The sequence below is a fragment of the Artemia sp. Qi Xiang Cuo genome, chromosome 2 (assembly GCF_049724085.1).
Source record: "Artemia sp. Qi Xiang Cuo chromosome 2, ASM4972408v1, whole genome shotgun sequence".
Taxonomy (NCBI): domain Eukaryota; kingdom Metazoa; phylum Arthropoda; class Branchiopoda; order Anostraca; family Artemiidae; genus Artemia; species Artemia sp. Qi Xiang Cuo.
Window position 1 is genome coordinate 66,832,052 of NC_142795.1, and position 20,508 is coordinate 66,852,559.

General features: G+C 36.9%; 1 protein-coding gene across 1 annotated transcript in view; it reads left to right on the forward strand.

Moving 5' to 3' along the window:
• LOC148955526 (zinc finger C4H2 domain-containing protein) overlaps positions 1-20,508 on the forward strand; it is a 264,715-nt gene that overhangs the window by 66,280 nt on the left and 177,927 nt on the right. Inside the window, exon 2 of the mRNA XM_089108231.1 lies at positions 12,989-13,160. Within this exon, the coding sequence (XP_088964357.1) occupies positions 12,989-13,160 (172 nt within the window). The remainder of the gene's footprint in view (positions 1-12,988; positions 13,161-20,508) is intronic.

Genomic DNA, 20,508 nt, shown 5'->3' on the forward strand with positions numbered 1-20,508 from the left:
CATTACGTATTGCTGTAAACCATAAGCAAACACTACTGAAATATTCCAACAATTGCAATTCAACTAAATAAAATCAAAAATGAACTTTGAAAAATCAAGAAAATGTAAATGTGACAAGGTAAACCACAACCAAACACTAGTGAAATATTCCAACTCTTGCATTTCAACGAAAGGAATTCAAAATGAACTTTGAAGAATCAAGAAAATGTAACTGTGGACAAGGTAAACCACGACCATACACTACTGAAATATTCCAGCTCTTGCATTTCAACGAAAGAAATTCAAAATGAACTTTGAAAAATCAAGAAAATGTAACTGTGACAAGGTAAACCACAACCAAACGCTACTGAAATATTCCAACTCTTGCATTTCAACGAAAGAAATTCAAAATGAACTTTGAAAAATCAAGAAAATGTAACTGTGACAAGGTAAACCACAACCAAACACTACTGAAATAGTCCAACTCTTGCTTTTCAAGTAAAGAAATTCAAAATGAACTTTGAAAAATCATGAAAATGTAACTGTGACAAGGTAAACCACAACCAAACACTACTGAAATAGTCCAACTCTTGCACTTCAACGAAAGAAATTCAAAATTAACTTTGAAAAATCAGGAAAATGTAACTGTGACAAGGTAAACCATAACCAAACATCACTTAAATATTCCAACTCTTGAATTTCAAAGTAATAAATTAATTCTTGTATTATAAATATAAAGATGTATTAACCTTGACCTTTCCAACCACGACAAAACACCACTGAAATAGTTAAACTATTTCTTTTCAACTATAGAACTTCAAAATTAAATTGAATTGTAAAGTAAAATTTCATTGTACAATGTAAAAAATAAGCACACACGCATTAAAAATTACAAATCTTGATTTTAAACGAAATAAATTCAAAATAATATTTGAAAAATCATGAAAATGTAACTGTGACACGGTAAACCACAACCAAACACTACTGAAATAGTCCAACTCTTGCATTTCAACGAAAGAAATTCGAAATGATCTTTTAAAAATAATTAAAATTTAACTGTGACAATGTAAACCAATACCAAACACTACTGAAATATTCCAACTATTTCATATCAATGAAATAAATTCAAAATGAACTTTGAAAAATCAAGAAAATGTAACTGTGGCAAGGTAAACCACAACCAAACACTTCTGAAATATTCCAACTCTTGCATTTCAATTAAATAAATTCAAATGAACTTTGAAAAATCAAGAAAATATAAATGTGACAAGGTAAACCACAGCCAAACACTACTGAAATATTCCAACTCTTGCTTTTCAACGAAAGAAATTCAAAATTAACTTTGAAAAATCAAGAAAATGCAACTGTGACAAGGTAAAACACAACAAAACACTACTGAAATATTCCAACTCTTGCATTTCAACAAAAGAAATTCAAAAAGAACTTTGAAAAATCAAGAAAATGTAACTGTGACAAGTTAAACCACAACCGAACTCTACTGAAATATTCCAACTCTTGCATTTCAACAAAAGAAATTCAAAATGAACTATGAAAAATCAAGAAAATGTAACTGTGACAAGGTAAACCATAACCAAACACTACTGAAATATTCCAACTCTTGCATTTCAACGAAAGAAATTCAAAATCAACTTTGAAAAATCATGAAAATGTACCTGTGACAAGGTAAACCACAACCAAACACTGCTGAAAAATTCCAACTCTTGCATTTCAACGAAAGAAATTCAAAATGAACTTTGAAAAATCAAGAAAATGTAACTGTGACAAGGTAATCCACAACCAAACACTACTGAAATATTCCTACTCTAGAATTTCATCGAAAGAAATTCAAAATGATCTTTGAAAAATCAAGAAAATGTAACTGTGGCAAGTTAAACCATAACCAAACACTACTTAAATATTCCAACTCTTGCATTTCAACGAAATAAATTCAAAATCAACTTTGAAAAATCAAGAAAATGTACCTGTGACAAGGTAAACCACAACCAAACACAATTGAAATATTCAAACTCTAGCACTTCAACGAAAGAAATTCAAAATGAACTTTGAAAAATCAGGAAAATGTAACTGTGACAAGGTAAACCATAACCAAACACCACTGAAATATTCCAACTCTTGCATTTCAACGAAAGAAATTCAAATGAACTTTGAAAAATCAAGAAAATGTAACTGTGACAAGTTAAACCATAACCAAACACTACTGAAATATTCCAACTCTTGCATTTCAATGAAAGAAATTCAAAATGAGCTTTGAAAAATCAGGAAAATTTAACTGTGACAAGGTAAACCATAACCAAACACTACTGAAATATTCCAACTCTTGCATTTCAAAGAAAGAAATTCAAAATCAACTTTGAAAATCATGAAAATGTAACTGTGACAAGGTAAACCATAAGCAAACACTACTGAAATATTCCAACTCTTGCTTTTCAACGAAAGAAATTCAAAATGATCTTTGAAAAATCATGAAAATGTAACTGTGACAAGGTAAACAACAACCAAACACTACTGAAATAGTCCAACTCTTGCATTTCAACGAAAGAAATTAACAATGAACTTTGAAAAATCAAGAAAATGTAACTGTGACAAGGTAAACCACCACCAAACACTACTGAAATATTCCAAATATTGCATTTCAATTAAATAAATTCAAAATGAACTTTGAAAAATCAATAAAATTTAACTGTGACAAGGTAAACCACAACCAAACACTTCTGAAATATTCCAACTCTTGCATTTCAATGAAAGAAATTCAAAAGAACTTTGAAAAATCAAGAAAATGTAACTGTGACAAGTTAAACCACAACCAAACACTAATTAAATATTAAAACTATTTCTTTTCAAATAAATATATTCAAAATTAACTTTGAAAAATCAAGAAAATGTAACTTTGACAAGGTAAACCAAAACCAAACACTACTGAAATATTCCAACTCTTGCATTTCAACGAAAGAAATTCAAAATGAACTTTGAAAAATCAAGAAAATGTAACTGTGACAAGGTAAACCACAACCAAACACTACTGAAATATTCCAACTCTTGCATTACAACTAAATAAATTCAAAATGAACTATGAAACATCAAGAAAATTTAACTGTGACAATGTAAACCACGACCAAACACTTCTGAAATATTCAAGCTCTTGAATTTAAACGAAAAAAATTCACAATCAAATTTGAAAAATCCTGAACATGTACCTATGACAAGGTAAGCCACTAACAAACACTACTGAAATATTCCAACTATTGCATTTCAACGAAAGAAATTCAAAATGAACTTTGAAAAATCAATAAAATGTAAATGAGACAAGTTAAACAATAACCAACCACTAGTTACATATAAAAAAAATTGAAATTCAACTTAATCAATAATTATTTAAATTATAATTATATATTATATTTCAGGTTGACAATTTAAACCATAACCAAACACTTATGAAATATTCCAACTCTTGCATTTAAATGAAATAAATTCAAAATGAACTTTGAAAAATCAAGAAAATGTAACTTTGACAAGGTAATCCAAAACCAAACACTTCTGAAATAGTCTAACTCTTGCATTTCAAAGAAAGAAATTCAAAATGAACTTTGATAAATCATGAAAATGTAACTTTGACAATCTAAACCAAAAACAAACACTACTGAAATATTCCAACTCTTGCATTTCAACGAAATAAATTCGAAATGAACTTTGAAAAATCAGGAAAATGTAACTGTGACAAGGTAAACCATAACCAAACACTACTGAAATATTCCAACTCTTGCATTTCAATGAAAGAAATTCTAAATGATCTTTGAAAAATCAAGAAAATGTAACTGTGACAAGGTAAACCATAACCAAACACTACTGAAATAGTCCAACTCTTGCATTTCAACAAAAGAAATTCAAAATCAACTTTGAAAAATCATGAAAATGTAACTGTGACAAGGTAAACCAAAACCAAACACTACTGAAATAGTCCAACTCTTGCATTTCAACGAAAGAAATTCAAAATGAGCTTTGAAAAATCACGAAAATGTAACTGTGACAAGGTAAACCATGACCAAACACTACTGAAATAGTCCAACTCTTGCATTTCAATGAAAGAAATTCAAAATGAACTTTGAATAATCATGAAAATTTAACTGTGACAAGGTAAACCACAAGCAAACACTACTGAAATATTCCAACTCTTGCATTTCAATGAAAGAAATTCAAATCAACTTTGAAAAATCAAGAAAATGTAACTGTGACAAGGTAAACCACTACCAAACACTACTGAAATATTCCAACTCTTGCATTTCAACGAAAGAAATTCAAAATGAAATTTGAAAAATCATGAAAATATAACTGTGACAAGGTAAACCACAACCAAACACTACTGAAATATTCCAACTCTTGCATTTCAATGAAAGAAATTCAAATGAACTTTGAAAAAATCAAGAAAATGTAACTGTGACAAGGTAAACCACAAGCAAACACTACTGAAATATTCCAACTCTTGCATTTCAACAAAGGAAATTCAAAACGAACTTTGAAAAATCAAGAAAATGTAACTTTGACAAGGTAAACCACAACCGAACGCTACTGAAATAGTCCAACTCTTGCATTTCAACAAAAGAAATTCAAATGGACTTTGGAAAATCAAGAAAATGTAACTGTGACAAGGTAAACCACAACCAAACACTACTGAAATATTCCAACTCTTGCATTTCAACAAAGGAAATTCAAAATGAACTTTGAAAAATCAAGAAAATTTAACTGTGACAAGGTAAACCACAACCAAACACTACTGAAATAGTCCAACTCTTTCATTTCAACAAAGGAAATTCAAAATGATCTTTGAAAAATCAAGAAAATGTAACTGTGACAAGGTAAACCACAACCAAACTCTACTGAAATATTCCAACTCTTGCATTTCAACAAAGGAAATTCAAAATGAGCGTTGAAAAATCAAGAAAATGTAACTTTGACAAGGTAAACCACAACCGAACGCTAGTGAAATATTCCAACTCTTGCATTTCAACGAAAGAAATTCGAAATGAACTTTGAAAAATCAAGAAAATGTAAGTGTGACAAGGTAAACCACGACCAAACACTACTGAAATATTCCAACTCTTGCATTTCAACTAAAGAAATTCAAAATGAACTTTGAAAAATCAAGATAATTTAAATTTGACAAGGTAAACCACAACCAAACTCTAATGAAATATTCCAACTCTTGCATTTCAATGAAAGAAATTCAAAATGAACTTTGAAAAATCAAGAAAATGTAACTGTGACAAGGTAAACCACAACCGAACGCTACTGAAATATTCCAACTCTTGCATTTCAAGGAAATAAATTCATAATGAACTTTTAAAAATCAATAAAATGTAACTGTGACAAGTTAAACCACAACCAACCCCTACTGGGTTGGGCTTTGGGGTCGGGCGTTGGCTTGGGGGGGTCGGGGGGGGCCTTGGGGGCGCCGGGGGACCGGTGGATGGCCTTTGGGGCACCGGGGGCCCTTTGGGAGCCCGGGGGACCTTTGCGGACCATGGGAGGGCATTTGGGGCAGTTGGGGGGCGGTGGAGGGCCTTTGGGACCCCGTTGGTCCTTTGGGAGCTCGATGGGCCTTTGGGGACCGGAGGAGGACCTTTGGGGCACAGGGAGGGCCTTTGGGGGTCCGGGGGCCAGTTGGGGGCCTGGGGGACATTTGGGGCCTGGGGATGGCCTTTGGGGGTCTGGGTGGGCTTTTGGGGGCGCCGGTGGCCCTTTGGGAGCTTGGGGGGCTTTGAGGACCGGGGGCTTCTTTCGGGGTTGGGGTAGGAGGATCGGAACCCTTTGGGGTTGGGTTAGAGGACCTCACAACACTGTTCAAATGAAACTTGTGTATTATAACGACCACACTCAAAACCTCCTCCAAAATCTCTTCAAAAATCTTCTTTTAAAATGTCTCTATCTGTTTCGCCGAAATAGTTCCATAACCTGTCTAAAACGGTTTCGCCCAAATAATCACTAAACGTAAATTCAGCGTGTTCCTTTGTTATTGGCATCTCTGTGCTAACGCATTTCAAATTAATAGGAAACCTTCTCGCGCGCTAAAACAATTCATCGCTAAGATGTTTCTTGCCTAATTGTTTCCATGGCCTTGGGTTATTAATATCCTTTGGAGTTCGACCAAAAGAGTTGTTCCCGAGGCAAAGACATTAATGATATGGATCTATTCCTGGAGAAATGTTTCTAGGCGGAAATTTTTAAAGTCTGACAGATGATGTCATTGATTGATTGATCTGTCAAGAAGGGGAAATTAATTTGTTGTTTCTAAGGGAATTATTGATTCACGATAGGTGAATTGAGGTCGATTGCACAGGTGTTCCAAGGTTGATGTTGTTGTAAGTGCACGCTCTCAGCGAATGTCAAGGTCGATGTTGTTGTTGTTGACACACTTTGATTACGCAATCAAGTTCTCGGAAATCCACTTCCCCTTCGATTACGCAATCAATTTCTCGGAAATTCACTTCCCCCTCGAGTCCTAGATCAATAACATTGTTTCCCGTTAGAATTCAATGCGCATGTGCAATCTTCGTTCCGGAGTTATTACACATAGAAACATCAAATAAATCGACCTTGGAAAAAGAGGTCATTGACCCCATTAACCACGTGTTCTCCCTAGGGAGGCTATGCCCTTATTTGGGGTGCAAAAAAAGTTGTAGGTGGCAGCAGGGGTGAGCAATGGGAGTCAATAAGGCCCTTCTACTCACGTCTCTCGCACATGGGCCCTTGCTTTGCTTTATTGGAGCTCTAGTCCTTGACACCTTTAAATATCCCTTACATGGATCAGGTGATACCTGAGCCTTTGGCGTCCCTCTGAAGGAAACCTTGTAGGATTTATTTTGTCCACTTCCAATCATTTTGCTCTCTGTGGTTATTAGGTGAATTTTATTTAAAATCAACTTGGTGGAAGTGATGAAAAACTTGAGAGCCATGGCTAATGAGAGTAAAGCCAAGACAGATAGTCTTTGTGAGAGGCAAAGCTCGTATATTTTTTTTCAGAATTGTATAAAATGATTCACTTCGCTTGTTGATTGATAGTCTATCTAACTTCGGCTCCCGTATCAGATCGCTCAGCTTTCTCTTACCCATAAAGAAATGTTCCGAAACTTACATCGAGAAAGCCACTACTGCTGACCAACAGCATAATAAAAAATCTGAGATGATAAATTTCTAAGAGTTTTTCTGGTTTCTGGAGTAATCTTTGGGTGTAGCCTATCCGGTGAAATTTTCAGTGGATCTCATTTTTCCTACTTATATAGTCAATTTACAAGGTATGAGTACAAGGAGATAGAGGGTTATTCTCTGAGATCAGATCGAAATTACTCAGTTCATCCCCCCCCCCCAATAGAATAGGAAAATTAAAAAAGGTTTGAGAAAATACGGGAAAAATCATAAAAATATAGGCTAAACTTATGTTTTGGGCTGGGCGAGCCCGGCGGACCTCCCAGTGGATGTACCTTTTGTATGCTAGGATAAAATCGGTAATCAAGTGAGAGTCTGTGAAAATCAAAGTATAATCACCTACGGAACAAGTACTGACAAAACTCTCCAAAAGTGACCCCGCGTACCTCAGCGCCTCTAGACACAAAGTGCTGTACTACTTAATCGCTCCGAGCCAAAGTACTTCGCTACGGGCCAAGAAATCATGCTAGAGCTGATTTAGGCGACAAGAGACCGGAAAAGTTTTATTTAATAGTGTAAGTACTCTATTTAGTTGCTAGGTTTGCATAGATATAGAATAGTCTCTGGGGACGAGGACAAAGGGTCACTTTTTTGTTTCGAAAGAATAAGTTTTGTCAGTACTTGCTCCGTAGGTGATTATACTTTGGTGAAAATGATTCTACTGAAAAATATGGAACAGTTAAAGACGAATGCAATAAGTTGACCAATATGGAGTGTTTGTGGGTTTCTCAATCACATAAACATCTAAAGGCATGACGTATATGTTTTTGTGATCGAAGTATTGATACGTTAAATTGACATTTCGATATTGCACAGTATGGCCCAATACTGATACTAAGGAGTATCAGTACTTGCTGCCTGTCAAGTTGCTAGTCGAGGTTGGCTGCGTCTTGATTACCCGAATGTCTGAATTCATGCGAATAAATTACTTTGTTCTGAAGGTGATGTGTGTAATACAAGCTAAATGTGGATACCTAAGTTTTTGTGTTTGGATGATCTGTCAAATATTGGACAAGCTATAATCCTTTCCCTTCATTTACCCGTATTTGAAGGGTAACAGCTTTCTTTTGTTATCAAAAACCATTGTGGAATGGGGGAATTGAAGATGCTATATTAAGTAGTTTGGTTTGTTCGATTTTACGAGTTTTTACTTTTCCCAGCATATGTATTTTCCCTTGATTTGTCCGATTTTGAGGAGTAGGCTACTGATGAACTTGTCCCTTCCCCCACCGTTAATGTTGCTGCTTAGATTTGTGGTCGAGAAACGTCAAAATTAACTTTAAAATAGCCTTATTTTGAGCGGTTCGTGAATTAGCAATATTGTTATGAATATCAAATGGGTATTTGCAATGGATAAATGGATCGCAAAGCGTGGTTTGTCATTCCGTTTACAATGTTTAAACTATTGTTTTATGTGGTTTAGGGGAAAAAAGGTACCTTGGTTAGGTTAGGTTATGCATTTAATATATGCTCTGCTTTACCCGCCCCCCCCCCCCAACCCTTAATGGGCAAATATATAGCCCAAATTCGCTTCTAAACTATTATATTTTCATCCTATTTTATTTCATTAGCATTAACCAAACTTGACTTTTTCGTGTGTAGGATATAATGCACAAGTACCGAATGATATTGTCTGGGAAAATTATCAACAGTACAAACAATAATATTGTTGATATTTCAGTGTACATTTGGTGGTTCTTACGTGTTATTGCGACCGCACTTGGTTCTTGATCTGTAATGAAACCGGTTTTCTGTGTCCACTTGGAGATAATCAGTTTAGCCCACAGTATATAAATAATAGATTAATATAAATAAAAGATTAATATAAATAATAGATTTTATTATCTATATACAGTGGTTTAGCCTGAGCGAGAGAAACTACTTTGTAGTTATATTTTATTAAATACTTAATATAATATATAGGGGTCATTAGGTTAGGTATTTAATATAATGCGTTCTGGGCTACCTGCTTTCCATAATTCTCGGTTGTATTTTCCATAATATTGTTACTAAAGTATTATATTTTCATCATATTTTGGTATATTTCATTAGGATTAACCTAACTCAACTCTTTTGGTGTGGTCACTATAACACGTAAGTACCTATTTGGTCTTTGTGAATTTAACGTCCTCAGAAATCCTAGTGTTTACATGGTATATATTACATATCATAGCACAGAGGATATGGAATAGGAAATTCCTCGATTTTGGCCCGAAGTTTCTTTGTGGAAAATGTACTTCCATAAAATATATGTTTTATACGCTCTTCTCCTCCCCTTTTCTACCCTAAGCTGAATCATGGGCATTCTCGGCCAAGGCCATACCCAAAATTATTTTTCGGAGGGGGTTTTACTAAAAAAAAATCGGTGGCGGGGGGGGGGGGTTACACAAAAACCTCAAAAAAAGCATACAAAATTTGTTTATGTCCATTTTTGTTACGTTTTTACAAGTCAGACAAACATTTCGGGGGGAGGGAGGTCAAACTCCCCCCTCCTCTGGGTGCGACCTTGTTCTTGACAGTAACATTACTTCTGACGAATTTCTCCTAAACCCAACAAAATGATTGCCTGTGCGTATCCTTCAAATGTATAATGCCCATGAGCGTCTTCTCTTGCGTCATAATGAACTTCGTTTACCCATTACCTTTTACTACTTTTATTTATTTATTATATACAAGTTTTCAACGATATTTTCAGATTGTAATTTTTCAGAAGCGCTATAGGCTTAACAGTGTCGTTATATGACGAAATATAAAAAAAAAAGTTGGAACGCATTTGCCAAAATAGTAACCTTCTGGTAAAGATCGGTGTTTGTTCCGAGTTACCCAATATTTGAATTTGAGTGCTTGAGAAGAAAGCAAATAACTAAAAATACTGCTTATTATGTTGATCACACAGGCAAAGGTAAGACCATTAATAGGTAAATCACAGAAACCATATTAAAACAGTCGTTCATGTAGATATCGAATGTTTAGTTGCGGAGAGAAGGAATGAAATATTTCGAATAGATTTTTCTTGTCAAGGAGGCACACTTGTGCCTCTATAAAGAGGTGACCCACCACAATGTTAAGCGATTTCCGGTCCTAGCGGTCGCAGAGAGACAGAGGCAATCGAATTTTGTAGCCCAAGGTGAAACTAAGAAACGTGCAAAATTTCACCCCCCTCCGACTTTATCTTCATGGGTAAAAATGGGCCGGAAGTTTCGACCCTCCAACCACAGCCCCCCTTTAACGTTGTCCGATTGGGTTGAAATTTAGTGGTTACGCTTTCCTAGGGCCCGGGAGCTTATCCTCGAAATTTCAGCTCAATCCAATCACTCCTTCCCTGTTTTCCAAAAACCAAATATAGCCACAAGTTCAAAATATTTTTTTTTTTTTTTATCCACGCCTACAGGCCACAGTTGGCAACTGATCCGGGTGAATGAGGACTCATTCGAAGCAGAATTCGACCTGTTAGGGCCTTTTGATATTTTCAGACCGAAAAAATTATCCCCCGAATTTACATTTACGAAAAACCTCGTTTTCCTATAAGAGCCCATGTTAAATTTTCCCACCACAGCCCCCCCCTTTTACGTTGTCTGATCGGGCTGAAATATCGAGGATAAGCTTTCCTGGGGCCTGGGAGCTTATCCTCGAAATTTCAGCTCAATCTGATCACTCCTTCCCTGTTTTCCAAAAACCAAATATCAAGTTTTGTGGGGGTTTGCTTGCGTCAAAAAATGATTTCACTTACTAAAAAACAATTACAATTGTGTCTCTTTAGTACAGCGGTCTATACTCCTGACTGTTTAAATTATTTGAAAAAAATTACGTTTTCTAAAGAGTTAAAGAGGCTGAGTTACAAGGTCGACCCTTAAAACGTACAGGGATTAGGAGGCACAGTTGGGGGGCTGTTAAAGAGGCTGAGTCACAAGTTACGTTTTCCAAAGAGTTAAAGAGGCTGAGTTACAAGGTCGACCCTTAAAACGTACAGGGATTAGGAGGCACAGTTGGGGGGGCTGTTAAAGAGGCTGAGTCACAAGTTCGAACTTTAAAACGTACAGGGATTAGGAGGCACCCTGTACGACGTGATTTGAGTATTCAGGAATTAAAAGCCTTAACACAAGAATGTTCAAGAGTGGGGATTTGGGGGCGGCAGCCCCAACTTTAACTCCTGACACGATCAGCTAACAGTTAGTCAAGCAATAATAAGTAATAAACTACAAAAAACGTGCAGAAATTATTTGAAAAAAACTACGTTTTCTAAAGAGTTAAAGAGGCTGAGTTACAAGGTCGAACCTTAAAACGTACAGGGATTAGGAGGCACAGTTGGGGGCTGTTAAAGAGGCTGAGTCACAAATTACGTTTTCCAAAGAGTTAAAGAGGCTGAGTTACAAGGTCGACCCTTAAAACGTACAGGGATTAGGAGGCACAGTTGGGGGGGCTGTTAAAGAGGCTGAGTCACAAGTTCGAACCTTAAAACGTACAGGGATTAGGAGGCACCCTGTACGACGTGATTTGAGTATTCAGGAATTAAAAGCCTTAACACAAGAATGTTCAAGAGTGGGGGGTTTGGGGGGCGGCAGCCTCCAACTTTAACTCCTGACACGATCAGCTAACAGTTAGTCAAGCAATAATAAGTAATAAACTGTACAAAAACGTGCAGAAATTATTCGAAAAAAAACTACGTTTTCTAAAGAGTTAAAGAGGCTGAGTTACAAGGTCAAACCTTAAAACGTACAGGGATTAGGAGGCACAGTTGGGGGGCTGCCGCCCCCAAACTCCCCGCTTTCCCAGCCTTTAAATAAAATAAAAAAAAGATTTTTAAACTGAAAGTAAGGAGCGACATTAAATCTTATAACGAACAGAAATTATTCCGTATATGAAAGGGGCTGTGCCCTCCTCAACGCCTCGCTCTTTACGCTAAAGTTTTTATTGTTTAAAAAAAGAGTTGTGAGAAAGTCAAACTTTAGCGTAAAGAGCGAGGCGTTGAGGAGGGCACCAGCCCCTTTCATATACGGAATAATTTCTGTTCGTTTTAAGATTTAATGTCGCTCCTTACTTTCAGTTTAAAAAACTTTTTTTATTTAAAGGCTGCGAAAGCGGGGGTTTGGGGGCGGCAGCCCCCCAACTGTGCCTCATAATCCCTGTACGTTTTAAGGTTCGACCTTGTAACTCAGCCTCTTTAACTCTTTAGAAAACGTAGTTTTTTTCAAATAATACAATTAAGAATTGAACGCGTGGTGTACTGACTATTTTTTGCTCAAAACGGGGCTTCCTTCCCGAAAACAGCTGCCTTTCAAAATAAGAACATCGTATTTCGTGCAAAAACCGGTTGGGTTAATCTCACCGCCTATGATTGTTTTTCCTTATATGGATTTACGGGGTCGTATCCCCCCGTCCTTCTGATTTAACAATGCATTTGCCGTATTTTTTTTTTACATTTAATTTATTTTGTCTATGTCTTTTCGTATTCCCCTCTCCCTGCATCTTACTATGTGGATTGGTAAAATCAATTAAGTCAATAGATCTTTTTTATCTATCCTTCTTCGAAACAAATTATTTTTGTAACTTCCAGATTTTTTGATTACTTTTTTTGCATGAACAGGCATTATGATTTGGACTGAAAACAATGCGTAAAAAAAGAGTCACAAAGCTGTTTGCTAAATACTAATAACAATGAAACATTTTTATTAAAACCGTTGTGAATTAACTTTTACCAAGATTTATTAAACTAGTTTTTAGTGACTTAGTTTCAACAAAATTTTTGCCGACATTGTATGTCTAGTCATTTATTATTGTCATTTTTTTGCAGACAAAGAACAGTTGCTTTGGAGAAAATAAAGCAAAAACTTTTGAGCGAATTGAATCATGTTGATGCTGAGAATCGGGCCATTGGTGAATTCAAAACTGAGCTTGAACAATTACTCATGGAAAAAATGGCTCATGTTGAAGAACTTCGACAAATACACGCTGATATTAACGCGGTAAGTGTAGATTGTTGAAGCATGGACGTATCCAGAGGGGGGGTGGTATTGGGTCTTTACCCCCCCCCCCACACATCCGAAATATTTCTCCGCGTCGTAAACTGATCTTAAAAATACAGGTAAATGCACCCTTAATCCCTCCCCTCCGAACAAAAAAGATTTTGGTTGGCTCATCTTGAACAAAAACTCTTTGGTAACCCATGCCCCTGAACAAAATCCTAGATACAGTCCTGGATCCTAGCAACGCTCAATATAACCTAAAAATACTAGCCATAATAAACATTGGTATATATTGGGGAATTTATATGGTGATGAATTTTGAAAAAAATCGTCAAAACACTGAACTCTTTGAAAAAAATAAAAGAGCAATCATTTTAATCATGGTATTGGATTAAGTAGGATCTAAACCATTATTTTGTAACTTAAATATTGTGTGTGTTTCGTTAAAACTCTAGATAGGGTTCAAAGGTGATGGTTTTTGCAGAAAGGTGATTATGACTGGATTAAATAAGTAGATAAAAATTGTATGTAAACAAAAAAATTACACATAAAGCTTGACATGAATATAAATTAAACTTATGCAGATCTTAAATTTATAGGAACCAAAATGTCTGGTGCGAAGGGCTTGTGAAGTGCTGCAGCATCTGTAATCCGTGGGGCACAACTAACGAGTAATACAAGTAATGTCTGTCAGTTTCAGTTTTAACCGTCTAAATGCATTTTCTTAGTTTAGTCACCTAGTTTAGGTTCTATTAGTCACCTAATAGAACCATCAACAGCCATTTTATATGAAAAGACCGAAACAAATCGCTCATTACTAAGTTCAGGCCAGCTGGCAGACTGTGATTAGTATCCTCAAAGGCCTTAAATGCCAACTTTAATGGAATTTAAACGCCACTTGTGACGTATCTACTTGCTGTTTTTTCTTATGTTCTTATTTGGTGAAATATTAGCCTCAAATTTGTAATCAGATTGTTGTAGAAATTGAAAGCCATTGGTGAAATGTGTATGATATATATTATGTCTCGTTTGGGACGTTCATATTGCAGTTTAGCCTTTTATTTGCAATTAGCGACATCAATACAAATATTTTGCATGCTTAAGGCCCAATGACAACACAATTTTTACTATTATTAAAACTTAAGCTAGCTCTAACTTTAGCTAAATCAGATTTCTCATAGAATTTTCTGATTGGCATAACGGCTCTATGAAAGATTCTGATTGGCTCAAATTGGCGCTAGCTAATTCTTGGTATTAATACTTTCATGTTCTGAATGGCCTTTATGATTCTGGACTGGTGTATTGCAATCTTTATGACTTTTAAGTGGTTAACGTTTAATGATCTTGCTATATGATCCCTGGATGATCGTAAGTTGAAGGAGATGAAACAGTTCTATATGTTAGACATATAGAGAAGTTAAGGAAACGGCGGTTGTATGCTCTTTGATTGAATTAGTCAATTAAAAGGGAACTCATTCGGAGAATTTGCGATTGTACTGGTCCTCTCCTAACTTTCTAAGATCATCTGTTCTGTATATAGAGAGCAGGGAAAAAAACTAATGGGAAACAAGTCACTATTTATTTCAAATTTCTAAGTTTATATTTATTTGGCGAAATTTGTTGGATTTTTAGTTGAAATCTTCTGTTGCCCCTTTGTAATTATGTAACATGTGCTCAAATCTGACAAAGCATATTTATGGGATTCTTCGCTCAGACATTTCAATCCAATACTGCTTTATTGAACAAACAATCGCGATCTCCGTCTTATCTTGTATTAATCTTGTATTCGTACCCCTAAGCTTTATTTAGGTGGAGATAACAAGGAAAAATGTATCCGTGTCTGTTCCTATAAGTGTGGGTCCATGGGTGTCCTTTAGCCGAATTTAAGGGGGGGGGCTTACCTGGTCTAATTGGCACTTCCAATGCTGTATAATAGGAATCTCAAAACAAAAGTTAAAAATATAAGGCAACATCATTCAGCCAGGGGAGGGGGGGGCTGGAGCCCCCTTTGCCCCCATATGGGTGCCCATGTGTGGGTCCTAGTAGTAAATCACATGCTAGCTATTGGGCTATAAATGTAGTTCATTTGAATTCGTTCTTAGACAGTCTCAGAAGAAAAGAGGCTGTATTTTTTGTATATTTTAAAGAAAAGAGTATTTTTAGGGCCGATTTCTAAATTCCCTTGGGGGTACGAAAAACCGTTATGCTTATATTTTGACACGCAAGAATCTCCGAAATAACTCCTATCTACGTATATTAATTTTAAAAAATCCAAAAGAAAAATCATTGAAAAGTAAAGAGCCATGTTGAAGACTCAAACGAGGAGAAATTGCTGAGAGACGCAGGAATGAATATCAGTAGATTTAAACTACCAATCTAGTTTAGTTGTCAGATATGCTCTAATTTTTTATCCATAATTTCTTCCTCTAAACATATTTCTTTCAAATGTATAGAAAACAATTGTTAAATCAATTATTGATGCGTTAACTCCGAATATTGTTCTAGTAAACGAGATAGATTGCTTCATTACCATTGCAGATTGCAGAAATTACCATTGTTCACTTTAAAACTTATATTTAGGTATCAATTGTTTATGTGTTTGAATGGAATAGAATGAAAAGGAACGGTTCACGACATACCACGGCATGACATGGCATGTTTTCTAGGAGACTTTAACGCGAAAGTAGGGAACGACCGATCGTTTTCCCCTGAGGTTCTCGGAGAGCATGGCCTGGGCCAGCGAAACAAAAACGGAGAACTACTTATCGACTTCGCGCTCCTTAACGACCTAGTAATCGGAGGTACCCTATTTTCTCATCGGGATGTACACAAATATTCTTGGATATCTCCCGATGGCCATACCCGAAATCAGATTGACCATTGTCTTTGGAGCAGGAAGTGGAGATCAAGCCTACTTGATATAAGGGGATATAGAAGAGCTGACGTTGGCTCAGATCATAATCTGATGGCAGCAAAAATCCGCCTCAAATTGAAAAGAAATAGAAAAGTAAATACGGCTCCCTTAAACCCAGTCTTTGACTCGGAGAAACTGAGGTTGAGAGAATTCAACCAAGCCTTTAAACTAGAGATGCGGAATAGATTTGAAGCCTTGTCTTTACTAGATGATGCTGATAGCAATCAATACTGGGAAAGAATAAAGTTGTGCTTTCACAATGCCGCGAAAGCCACCATTGGGTACCGCAAGAGCCCAAAAGACCAGTGGCTATCTGACCAAACATGGGAACTCATTGAGAAAAGGAAAAAAATAAAAGCATTACTTATCCAAAGACAAACCCCCGACCAACAGACCCTCAGAAACGATGAATACAGAGCCGCGGATAAAGAGGTAAAGAAGAGTGCCAGAAAAGACCAGAGAAACCTGCTGGAGCGAAAAGCAGCGCAGGCAGAAGAGGCGGCGGAGAGAGGTGATTCAAGAACTGTCTATAAAATCACTAATGAGATAACTTGAAAGAAATCCTCTATTCAACATAGACCAGTAACAGACCCCGCAGGCATACTGCAAACACAGCAGTCTGACGTAAACGAGGTTTGGGTCCGCCACTTCGAGAAGCTGTTCAATAGAACTCCACCAGAGGATCCCCCAGAGATACCAGCAACAACACTATTTTCCCGAGATATGAGCGCGAATCTGCCGTCATTCACTGAAATTATAGCAGCAGCAAAGAAGCTGAAAAATGGGAAGTCGCCTGGCGAAAACAGGATATCCGCGGAAATGATCAAAGCGACTGTTATGACCTGCATCCAGTTCTGGACAGCGTTGTTCGCAGTAATCTGGACGACCGCCAAAGTACCTTCGGATTGGAAACGCAGCACTCTTGTGAGGATCTTTAAGAAAGGCGATACGTCCTTCCCAGGCAACTGGCGAGGAATCTGCATGCTTTCCATACCTAGCAAATTGCTGACGCACATTTTACTGCAGAGAATCAGCTCGCAGCTCGCAGCTCGACAGACACCTTCGCGACGAGCAACATGGATTCAGACCGAACCGTTCATGTGCAGAATTGATATTTACTCTACGGCTACTGACGGAAGAAAGCAGAGAATGGCGCTCTAAAATCTATATGATTTTAATCGATTTTGAAAAGTCATTTGACTCAGTAGACCGCCAAATTCTGTGGAAAATCCTGCTGCATTACGGAATCCTTGAATATAAAATTTCATTGATTGTTATGTTTTATGAAGATAGCGAGTGAAGATTAAAGATACCAGATAGTCAAACTCGTTTCTTCTGTATTCTGTCAGGAGTTAAGCCAGGTTGCGTCTTGTCACCGCTACTTTTCGTAATTGCCATTGATTACATACTGCGAAGTACAAGCACAGACGGAATCCAGCTAAATCCAGAAACACGCCTCAGTGATGTAAACTTCGCTGACAACATTGCCATCCTAGAATCATGCAAGCAAAGACTCCAAGAACTCCTTGACAAAGTGAGGGAGAGAGGCGGCCATTTCAGCCTAAAAATAAATAATGAGACAACAAAATGCATGGCTACCACAGATTCATCCCTGAGCATCACTTGCAGAGACCAACACATAGAGCAAGTTGTCCATTTCAAATACTTGGGAAGCATAATAGAAAGTACCGGATCGACCACAAAAGAAGTGCTGACAAGAATCGGCAAAGCTAATGGGGCCTTCAATAGATTACGGAAAGTGTGGCGGTCCCAAAGCTTCTCTATACGGCTAAAGTTACGACTCTTCAATAGCAATGTTATGCCAGTGCTGCTTTACGCTGTCGAAACCTGGCACCTGAACCAGGAATAAGAGCTAAGAATACTTGCTTTCGAAAACACATGTCTCAGAAGAATTTTCAACATCCGTTGGCAGCAGAGAATAACAAACAAATCCATCCGTGACAAGACTGGCCAGCCTCTTGTGACACATATTATAAGAGTCAGCCGATGGAGATACCTCGGCCATGTACTACGTATGGACAATCTCCGACTACCAAATGCAGCGCTCCATTGGCAGCCATCGGGTCCATGCCGCAGGGACAGACCCAGAAACACCCTGCGTCGAACGTACTAGACAGATCTCCGTAACCTGCACACATCAATCCAACCTCAGTGGGAGGACATACTTGCAGCAGCAAACCGGCGGGAAGATTGGCGGCTCCTTCTTGATGCCCTGGGTGCCTCTGGAGGCACAGGTGGATCTAAGGTCTAAGGTCCGACAAAAAAGCGTCCTTTTAAAATGGTAAAATTAAATTGAAATCACAAACGTAATTTATTCTGAGAATTTTTTTTTCTGGAATCTCGATTATCATTGTGATTTTTGGGTGTTGGTGTTTTAACAAATAAAAACTACACCGTTCAAAATATATGTCGTTTTTAATCAAGCTCTAACGACACTTGAGCCTTGTTGAGGTTTTGAGAAGATAGGGGGGAGAGCGGTAATCTTATCTTGAAACTTCACTTAGCCTCTTGATGTTACTTTGTCGTTGATGTTATAAGAAATAAAACACGTTGTTCAAAATAAAAAAAACTTTTCATTCAGAGTAATTCCGTCTTGTTTCAAGTTTGAAATATGGGGAATTTTGTTTTCCAATATTTTTCTAGGGGAAATTTGAACCCTGACTGTATATTGGCCCTTTTTCTGGGGGAAGTTTGAACTATGGCTCTTTATTGGACCTTTTTCTGGGGAACCAGTATTTTGTTTCGCTTTTGTCTTTAGCGTTGAGGTCGTCTTCATCCAAGGACTTAAGAATTTGAAGTTTGAGCCGCTCTGAAAAAAAGATTTTCGTGCTTTTTAGGGTTTGTGCCCTCTAACTATTACTTTATATTAGGGTCTCATTGGCCCATCGACTTACGGCTCAAGCTGCCAACTGATCAGGGAAACCAAAGTTTTCCTTATTTCCAGGCCCCTGTATATAAATATAATATTATTATTTGTATACAGTGTTCCTGGCCTTGAATGCCCTTGCCATCCTAAACAAATTGTTTAGTCGCCTTTGCTTAGGCAGTGATTCTTGATTGTGTTTAAATTCAATCGTGAAAAATTAATTCTTCGACCTTTTTCAGGTCCCATCTTCGACTAATAACGTATTTTGTCCCTTTTTTGACACCAGTCGTTGGGGTACATCTCCTCAAACTAAACTTTGGTTGTACATTAGGCTTCTTTTGGCCAAGCGCTTTCAGTTTAGCCGTTCTGAAGAACAGTTTTTAGATATTTTTGGTTATTTCCATATTTCTTGGTCATTTCTTGGGTTATTTCTTGGTCAAAGGACTTACTGCTGTAAGTTTGAAACTGATTTGGGACAATAGTAATTACTCATTTTGCCGCCCCCTAAAACCCACCTCATCCCCAAAAATTGTGTATTCCTGTTTCCCCAGTGAACATAAGCTCCCTCCCAAGTTTCTCGATTCACCCCTACTCTGCATGAAGTGGCCGGGGAAAATAATAAGCAAATTAAAAATAAAACATTGAAGGCATATGCGTCTTTACCAAGGCAATGATAATTTGTGCCGGCTGTTTATATGGGTTTGTGTGGATAGGCTAGAATAATTTTTAAGGAAAAGATGTCGTATTTTTCAGGCAATGAGAAAAATTTGCCTCCCCTTAAAAATATATAAATATATGTACATATCCACACACTTTCCGGGCTGAGGGTTTTTGAGTCATCAAGTTTCAAATTAGTATATAATACAGGAAACTATTTTGAGTCCCCGAGGTGCCTAATTTACTGTTTGGTGTAATTAATTATTTTAAGGTGTGAAATTAAACAAAAAACAATGTTTTTCCATCAAAAGCAAAGAGGAAATAGAAAACAAAACGACCAGAAATTAGGAATGATATTTGGGATGTGTTTCAAAGGAAAACTTTTTTCAAGGAGAAGTAAAGAACAATGGACCGAAAGCAAAAGAAGTAATCAAGTCAAACTGAAAAATAATGTATATTATTATTATGGATAAAAAAAATTATACCTAAAACAAACAGAAATTACCACGAATAAGGGTGAAACTGGCGTCTCCTCGAACCTACTAAAGGCTAGAGAATCGTTAAATGTATAAAATAGCAAGTATATTTGTTACCCTTTCCATCCTATTATAGGATATGTTATGTGAGAACCAGAAATTGGAATAAAATTTATCGGAGAGGGGTAAAGGCTGTCCTGCCGGTCCATACAAGGGTACCTGCCTCATTGTTTTGCGACGACTCCATATTCTTTCTGATGCAAACGATGCAATAAAGTTACAATTGAGTTGAATAAATTTAAACGTTGTGAGCTATGGCTCAAAATTCATTTTGTCATCTTCAGATGAAATTGATTCAAATGGAAACTTTTCTTCTTTTCTTCTTTTTTTTTAATCACGACTGAATCCGTTTGG